The sequence below is a fragment of the Capricornis sumatraensis genome, chromosome 20, assembly GCF_032405125.1.
Source record: "Capricornis sumatraensis isolate serow.1 chromosome 20, serow.2, whole genome shotgun sequence".
Lineage (NCBI taxonomy): Eukaryota > Metazoa > Chordata > Mammalia > Artiodactyla > Bovidae > Capricornis > Capricornis sumatraensis.
Genome location: NC_091088.1, coordinates 20,331,557 through 20,340,760, shown reverse-complemented (window position 1 = coordinate 20,340,760; position 9,204 = coordinate 20,331,557). Strand labels below are relative to the sequence as shown.

Sequence of the window (9,204 nt, the reverse complement as noted above, 5' to 3'; positions counted from 1 at the left end):
CCACCACCAAACCAATGCTGCTGCTGCTGCTAAGTCGCTTCAGTCATCTCCGACTCTTCGCAACACCATGGACTGTAGCCTACCAGGCTCCTCCGTCCATGGGATTTTCCAGGCAAGAGTACTGGAGTGGGGTGCCACTATCTTCTCCGAAACCAATGCTAGCCTCCTACAATTTATAATCACCGGAGCAACCCTTACAGGTACAGGCAATGTCACCAGTGCACCCACTATGGTTATCTGTCCCTAAAACCCACAGTTCTGCCCAAGTGGACACTAACCATAGCAAGCCCCTGGCCCTGCACCCCTGGTGGCCTCTGCACCTTCCACTCTGTGAGCACTGTAGCCAGGGCTCCAACAGGAAGGCAGTCACCTGACCTGGGGGAGCTTCCCAACTTCTCACCAGGATCCCAACACAAAGCAAATGGAACCATGGCTTGGGCCATCCAGAGACAGCACCCCACGAGCCCTCTTTCATGGATGGATCATGAGGCTCCAATCCCCAGGCCTCCACACCAGCTGTCTCTTGATGGGTCGTGAATTTTCAATATACTGATTGTACACGTTAAATCAGCACCTTATAAACTGTCACCTTTAGATGTGAAAATAATATTTTAATAGGAACAGGAACACACAGCACCTCCTGGGCTGGAGGGTCCAAACAAGAACACTAAGCACAAGCCTCCCAGGTACCAAAGCTGCTTCCCTCACAGCTCTGTTGCGACAAAGGTCAGACACACCCCAGGTCTCCCTCAAGGAGGGGCCCCCCCGAGGCCCTGGCTCCTTACACAACGAAGGTCGCATGGACACTGCAGGTTTATCGTAAGTTGCCAATAGCACTTTATTTTTTCTTTTCAACATCCTGTTCTGCGGCTTCCTTGGCCCTTTTTGCCCGGATGCCGAAGAGCCGGGCGTTGGCACGGGCCATGCGGAGACTGGCAAATGCCTTAAAGTTCTTCTCCTCCTCTGTGATGACTCTGGCTTTCTCCTTCTTATAGACCTAGAAGGGAGCCCAGCCAACTGTCAGCAAACTGAGAGGCCTTGGGAGGGAATCCGCCCACCAGAGTAAAGCTAACTGGAGGCCACCAAGAGATTAGGACAGTGCCTCCTTGGTTCAAAGTAACCTCAAACTCAGAACCTAGTGCCGAAATCATGTGAAGGGTGGGTGGGGCCTGGATACAAGGTGGGTGTAGGGGTTCAGGCCCACCCCACCTCCCACTCCCAGGAGCCTTGTCAATTGCTGGTCAGGCTATAGGATCACCAAACATGCATGGAGACCTGCCTCTGGCCTGGGCTTCCCAAACATCAAGGAGTGGAAAGGACCTTACATAGAGAGTGAGGGCGACTAAGCTTTCCTCAAGGAGCCCATCTGTTTGGATGCAGCTGACTCTCCTCAGGGCAGGTCGGCCTTTCACAAACCAGTAAATCTCAACATGGGCCCTGGCTGCCACACAGAATCCCTCCAACCCAACCCCAGATACATTCTCCCAACACGCCCACTTACATTCCGTATGGGCATAACAGGTCCAGTCAGCTGAGTGGCCAGTTTGAGCTCTTCAGCCTGTTTGTCAATGATAAAGGAGTCAGGTGACTTTAGCTCATTTCCCAAGGAGCCCCAAACTTGTCACCCGAGTGCCTGTGGATTCCTGCCCGATCGAGTAAAGGGGGGCAGGGTCAGATGAGTCACCCATGCCTGAACCAGGGATGCAGGGAGAATGACTGCCAGCAACCCATGTAGATGGGCACTGCTGATCTCATGCAGAGTACATCATGAGAAACGCCGGACTGGAAGAAACACAAGTGGAATCCAGATTGCTGGGAGAAATATCAATAACCTCAGATATGCAAATGACACCACCCTTATGGCAGAAAGTGAAGAGGAACTAAAAAGCCTCTTGATGAAAGGGAAAGAGGAGAGTGAAAAAGTTGGCTTAAAGCTCAACATTCAGAAAACAAAGATCATGGCATCCGGTCCCATCACTTCATGGGAAATAGATGGGGAAACAGTGTTAGACTTTATTTTGGGGGGCTCCAAAATCACTGCAGATGGTGACTGCAGCCATGAAATTAAAAGACGCTTACTCCTTGGAAGAAAAGTTATGACCCACCTAGATAGTATATTCAAAAGCAGAGACATTACTTTGCCGACTAAGCTCCGTCTAATCAAGGCTATGGTTTTTCCTGTGGTCATGTATGGATGTGAGAGTTGGACTGTGAAGAAGGCAGAGCACCGAAGAATTGATGCTTTTGAACTGTGGTGTTGGAGAAGACTCTTGAGAGTCCCTTGGAATGCAAGGAGATCCAACCAGTCCATCCTAAAGGAGATCAGCCCTGGCATTTCTTTGGAAGGAATGATGCTAAAGCTGTACTGTGGCCACCTCATGAGAAGAGCTGACTCACTGGAAAAGACTCTGATGCTGGGAGGGATTGGGGTCAGGAGGAGAAGGGGACGACCGAGGATGAGATGGCTGGATGGCATCACTGACTCGATGGATGTGAGTCTGAGTGAACTCCGGGAGTTGGTGATGGACAGGGAGGCCTGGCGTGCTGCGATTCATGGGGTCGCAAAGAATCCGACAGGACTGAGTGACTGAACTGATCTCATGCAAAGATTACTAACACGCAGTACACTTTCAATTGTAACAAAGCTGACTCCAAGTCCTGCCCTTAGTGAATCCTGGCATTTCAGGCAATTAGTTTGAGGCTCCTCAGAGGCTTTCTCCCACATTATTTATCTTCTCTCTACTATGCGTTGCAACCCTGCTTTAGATAGGAAGCTGCAGACAGGTGCTTTGTCCTTGCAGCCCAGCTAGACCCACAGTGAGACCTCCACACCCTCACCCCGCTGGGCGCTGTGGGAGCCGGGTACTCACAGAGCTGTCTCCCTTCTTGGGGGCCGAGGGCTTCCTGGGGAACAGGATAAGTTTGGAGCGGTACTCCTTGAGCCGCTGCACGTTGGCTTGCAGGGACTCCGTGCACTTGTTCCGCCGCCTCGGGTCCACCGAGATCCCAATGGTCCGGGCCACCTTCTTGTGGATGCCGGCCACCTGTCCCGACAGAAACAGCTAAATCCCCGAAAACTCCCTGCCCCCCACCCCCTACACCAGGAGGGCCCAGCCGTCAGATGGAAAAGGGTTCAAATGCACTTTCATCATGGCAGTGCAGCGATTCCGGAGAAATGTCATCACTTGGCTGTGTGCCACGAGGAACCACCAGTGGGTCTCAGGACACGGGCTGGCGACACTCACCCTAAGCTCCTCCAGGCTGAAGCCCCTGCCGGCACGAACCTTCGTGTGGTACCTGACCGTCGGGCATCTCACCACCGGCCGGAGAGGACCGGACGCGGGGCGCGGGGCAATGCGGCGCGCCTTGGCCTGCCGGGCCTTGCGTCTGCGCAGAGAGAAGCCGAGCGGGGATCACTGTCCGCCCTCCCGCAGTGGGCCGGGCGCGCGGAGGACAGGACAGGACGGGACGGGACGGGATGGGATGGGATGGGATGGGACGGGACGGGACGGGACGGGCGCGCTCGCTCCCGGACGCTCACCTACGGATCTTGCGAGCCGGCTGGTTAAACCACGTGGCCACGCGCCGCTGCCAGTCCTTGTGGAAGTGGGGCTTCAGGATCATGCCATTCCGGCTAGGCGCCATGGCTGCGGCCGGAAGGCCTGGGGAGCGGGTAAGACGGGGAGCGAGTTAGGTGCGGGCGCCGAGTCCCGTCGGCGAGCGCACAGAGCACGGGCCAAGGCCCGACGCCGCTAGCGACAGGTGGACCCCGGTGACGGCCGATGGAGCCAGATGGGCTCGGATAACATCGATGGCACCGAGCTCCTGTATACTCACCTCCTCCGAGGGCTCACTGCCGGGAAAGGAGGAAGTGCCCCAGAGCACCCTGGGATGGTAGTGAGCCTGGCCAATCAGAAGCGTCAGAGCGTTGTGACCAATCAGAGCCAGGGCCACAGAGTGACGTCCATGCTTTCCCGGCAGTCCTCGCGGCGCGGGGAGATATGGCGCAGCGTTGCCGGCGTTCTAGGCGTTCATGCTGCGAGAACGGCGGTTGTCTGCGTCTGGCGAATCTCTGGTCTGCCTGCCTGCTAGTGTGCCACTGGAGGCCTCTCCCTCCTCGTCCCAAGCTGTAATACCGGACGCCGCGTGGAGCCGGCTTACCCTCTCTGTGGGCGCAGCGCGCACTTAGGAGCGGGCTTCCAGAGCGCCCCGAGCGTGTCGCCCGGAGCCTAGGCGCGCAGAGGTCTGTGGTCGGGCCGCTGGTGGCGAGTAGCCCGCAGATTGTGGAACTAGAAACCGTGGCCGGCCGCGGGTGGCCGGCGCTCCGCTGTGCGCACTGTCTTCCACGCAGATGAGCGTCTTAAAAACACCAAGTAGCCAGGCAAGCGTCCGCCCCCTGGACCCTGGCGCCTTCCTGTTCCCGGGTCAGCCTGGGACGACGCCAACACATCTGCCATCTATAAGCCTTTGCGCCCAGCAATCACCTTCCTTTCTACCCTCACGCCAATCGCCAAGATTCCTCTCGCGAAATCTGATCGCCATTAGGAATTTCATGACGCAAAATGAGAAATTCGGAGCCCTGTATCCTGCACCGAGTAAACAGTAGCTGATATTGATGCTGATAGAAGGAAATGGCAACCCACTCCGGTGTTCTTGCCTGGAGAATCCCAGGGACGGCGGAGCCTGGTGGGCTGCCGTCTATGGGGTCACACAGAGTCGGACACGACTGAAGTGACTTAGTAGCAGCAGCTTTGTGCCCTCTTGAGACACCCTCGGGTACTAGAAAAATCAGGTTGGGGCTAAGTGAGGAATTACAAGGTTACCGTAAGGTAGATAGAACATGTTAAGGGTAGAGGAGGCGTGTAACACAAGTGCCAAGGCTGTGGGGAACGTTGGAGCCCTGACACCTAGTAGGTGTGTGCTCAGCTCTGAAGCAAATAAACCCTGAATATTCATTGGAAGGACTGATGCTGAAGCTGAAGCTTCAATACTTTGACCACCTGATGTGAAAAGCCGACACATTGGAGAAGACCCTGATGCTGGGAAAGATTGAGGGCAGGAGGAGAAGGGGGCAACAGGATCAGATGGCTGGATAGCATCACCGATTCAATGGACACGAGTTTGAGCAAACTCTGGGAGATAGTGAAAGACAGGGAAGCCTGGCGTGCTGCAGTCCGTGGGGTGGCAAAGAGTTGGAGGCAACTGAGCGACTGAACAACAGCAGCAGCTGTGAAGCAAGGGTAGTACCAGCCTTGCTTTGCTGACAGTTGTTAGCAAATGCAAGAAAGCTCTTCTCAGTAACCTTGGAAGTGGTGCTTATTTCTGAAGATAGGGTCATGTTTAAAATCTCTAGCCTTTCATACGCACAGACAGCTAAACTGGAAGGTCAGTGATCCAGAGGAAAGTGTCTGAAGTCGGCTAGTATACTAGTAGAATCTTTGTACTAGATTTGAGATTTTGGGTATGTGATTGGTGTGAAATGGGAGAAGCTGCTGGGAGCCCTGTTAGGCCTCAGAACAAAGCTCAGTGCCCAGCTCTTGGTAAGTCAAGGTCACACCACTTTGTTTCCAGGTGACAGGGTAGGAGCCAGGATGGGGAAGGCAGTGCAGGAGAGAAGGAAGGGAGAGAGCAGGGGATTATCCACCTCATAAACTGCTTTGTCCATTGAAGCTGAACCCACACTCCATTCTGGAAGCAGAGGGTTTGTGTAGGAGATGTTTGCTGAAGAAATGCTTGCGTTGGCCTGGGGTTTATTTCTTCAGACACAGTCCAATGTTAGCCCTCACCTTCCATGTCTTTTTTTTTTTTTTTAGCTAAAGATTTCTGTATTGTTTTACTTTATTTTTGACTGTTCTAGGTTTTTGTGGCTGCACGAAGGCTTTCTCTAGTTGCAGTGCTCCAACTCTAGGTGCCCAGGGATCAAACCAGGGTCCTCTGTGTTGGCAGGTGGATTCTTAACCTCTGGAGCATCAGGCAGTACCCCGTGTCTTTGAGACACTTTTCAGTGATCCTGCCATGGGTCCTTCTCATTGAGAACACAGTCCCCATCCTCTTCTTCTGGACAGACTCACAGACTCGTGCAGCTCGTCTGCTCATAGTCAGGGTGCTGCCGGGGTACCGGGGTAAGATTTGAAGTCTGGAGTTAATGGTGAGAAGGTGAAGCTGTAGCTTGAGGACCTCAGTCTGCTGTGCACAGTCCAACACATTTTTTTGACACCTGAATAGTTCACACTTGCGTCCTTAGGGAACATGCAGAAAAGCAAGTCCTGAGGCTCTCATGTGACTGCTGAGAGCCTGCTGAGCTTCCCAGTTGGGAAGACTGAAGAAGTGAGCAGGAGTCCTTCTGATGCAAACACTTGTTTGCTCAAGGTTGTGAAAGTCTTCAGCTACAGGACAAGCCCCTCCCCGCTTGACACAAAACTCCACAGCACAACTCTGCCAAGGGGCTTTTGTCCCAGTCTGGGGCCTGCAAACGCCACTGAAAGGACTGGCCAGTGGCCCTGGACTAAGTGCTCACTGGGCACAAGGTTTCTGGAGGGATGGGGTACACACGGGCTTCCCAGAATTTCCTTGTAATTGTGCTTCAGTTACTCACAGATGGGTCTGCTTCCCCCACACCTTCACCTGACTGGCCCCCTCCAGCTGTTGCTTCAGAGTCGACCTCAAAGACAGTCAACACTACCTCCTGAAGCCCTTTGACACACAGTCTTGATTTTTTTAGTTTTTTATTTATTTTTGGCTGCACTGGGTCTTCATTGCTGCATGCAGGCTTTCTCTAGATGCAGTGAGCAGGGACTGCTCTTCATTGCAGTGCACAGGCTTCGCCTTGCAGTGGCTTCCCTTGTGGAGCACTGACTAGGCTGTGCAGCCTCAGTAGTTGCGGCTCCTGGGCTCGAGCACAGGCTGTAGTAGCACACACGTGTAGCTGCTCTGTGGCATGTGCTGTCCTGGATCAGGGATCAAACCTTTGTCCCCTGCATTGGCAGGTAGATTCCTAATCACGGGGCCACCAGGAAGGTCCCACAGTCTTGATTTTAAAAGTTAATCTCAAGGAAATCCCTGGGGATCCAGTGATTAGGATTCTGTGCTTTCACTGTTGAGGGCCTGGCTGGGTTCAGTCCCTAGTTGGGGAATTAAGATCCCACAAGCTGTGGGGTGCGGCCAAAATAATAACGATGTGTGTGTGCCAAGTCGCTCAGTCATGTCTGACTCTTTGTGACCTTGTGGACTGTAGTCCACCAGGCTCACCTGTCCATGGGATTCTCCAGCCAAGAATACTGGAGTGAGTTGCTCTATCCTCCTCCAGGGGATCTTCCCAACCCAGGAATCAAACCCACGTCTCCCGAATTGGCAGGCGTATTCTTTACCACTAGCGCCATCTGGGGAGCCCAACAATAATGATAATTAATTTAAAACATTAATCTCAAAGCAGCAATGTGTTTTTATTGTTTCGACACAAAGGCATGTTCCTATAGCACTTTGCAGAAACTAGCACACTAACAGTGTCCTCAATATGAACCATTGGTTGAATTAGGAAAAGCAGGAGCCTAATAACTCAGTAGGGACAGGTTGATGTTGGTGCTTCACAGAACTCAACCATCTGGCCTCTCAACTCTCCAGTCAGTTCAGTTGCTCAGTCATGTCTGACCCTGCCACTCCGTGGATTGCAGCACCCCAGGCTTCCCTGTCCATCACCAATTCCCAGAGCTTACTCAAACTCCTGTCCATTCAGTTGGTGATGTCATTCAACCATCTCATCTTCTATCATCCCCTTCTCCTCCTCCCTTCCATCTTTCCCAGCATCAGGGTCTTTTCCAATGAGTCAGCTCTCCATATCAGGTGTCCAAAGTACTGGAGCTTCAGCTTCAGCATCAGTCCTTCCAATGAATATTTAGTGTTGATTTCCTTTAGGATTGACTGGTTTGATCTCTTTGCAGTCTAAGGGAGTCTCAAGAGTCTTCTCCAACACCACAGTTCAAAAGCATCAATTCTTTGGTGCTCAGCTTTCTTTATGGTCCAGCTCTCACATCCGTCAGAGCCAATATGTAAACCTGATAAGAGGCTGGGCGATTGCCATAATATGAGGAACACCTCATGTCAGTGACCACCTGGCAGTGTGTTACTATAACACAGGTGTCTTATATGAAAGTTGCTGAGAGTGGATCTTGAAAGTAGTCATCACAAGAAAATCTCTGACTGTGTATGGTGACAAATGGTAATTGTGATCATCTCCCAGTATTTACAAACATGAACCACTGTCTTGTATATCTGGCATTAATATGATGGACTTCAACAAAAAATTTTAAAAACAAAAAATGTAACCAAAAATTGTACTGATTTGAGCATAGATCAGATTGGAAAACAACTTGCATTATGATGTGAGAACTATTTTAAGTTAATTCTTCCAATATTCTTTACTTGTCTTCTGGGCTCTGATGTGTTAAATGTGTCCACTTAATGTCTGTCTCAGCAAGGAGCCCTCACACACCTGATTCTGAGACAGTTCCAGAAACTGCAGTCAGGCCACGCCGTATCCACTCTGCTGGGCAGAGTAGGTTGCCCAGTGGTCTGGCTGCTCTGGTGGCCATGAGCTGCTGTGGAAGAACCTCTTCACCCCCAGGAACCCCTTAGGGAGGCGTGAGGAGTAGCAGGGGCGGCTAAGGCCCCACTCCCAGGGCTCTCCCCAAGTGCTGTGTCTTAAGGACCAGGAGGTGTCGTCACCTGTGACAACTCATTTCTGTACATCAGAGCACTGTCCCATCGGCCTCCCCTTGCTGGGCTCCCATGAGCCCATTCCCTGGCAAGCCCTGGGAAGGCAGGCTGCACTTCCTCCACTACGAGGTGCCCCTCTTCACCCCACCTAACAGCCTATTCCTGGCTATATGTCACCAGACACTGGCTGTTTTAATGGTAAAGTACAAGGGGGTGAGCTCGGCCATGTCCCAGTGAGGTCACAGAAGGGCCCCACCCTCCTAACTCCAGGCCATCTTCAGGAATGAAACAGGATGGGGCAGAGGCAAGGTGTTCCTTGGGTGGGCAGCCGCACCTGCCCTGCCCCTGTGCTTCCTTGGGGCACTGGGCGTGGGGGCGGCCCCACGTGCTGCGCACAGAAAGGGAATTAACAAGCAGCAGGTTGTGTCACAGGGGACTAGGGCCCTGAGTGCACCTCGTCTGTCTGTTTCCCCTGCTGCTGCTCAAGAGTCC

General features: G+C 52.8%; 1 protein-coding gene and 1 non-coding gene across 2 annotated transcripts; both read right to left on the bottom strand.

Moving 5' to 3' along the window:
* Positions 1 to 609: 609 nt before the first annotated feature.
* RPL13 (ribosomal protein L13) lies at positions 610 to 3,831 on the bottom strand. The gene is made up of 5 exons (XM_068992037.1): positions 3,542 to 3,831; positions 3,246 to 3,387; positions 2,871 to 3,044; positions 1,502 to 1,558; positions 610 to 997 (listed from the first exon to the last, which is right to left on the bottom strand). Exons 1-5 carry the CDS (start codon positions 3,643 to 3,645, stop codon positions 839 to 841), a joined length of 636 nt encoding a protein of 211 aa, XP_068848138.1. The 5' UTR covers positions 3,646 to 3,831; the 3' UTR covers positions 610 to 838.
* Positions 3,100 to 3,184, bottom strand: LOC138097237 (small nucleolar RNA MBII-202). Its single transcript, XR_011146443.1, has one exon. It is a non-coding gene; the product is annotated as a small nucleolar RNA MBII-202 (small nucleolar RNA).
* Positions 3,832 to 9,204: the final 5,373 nt, after the last annotated feature.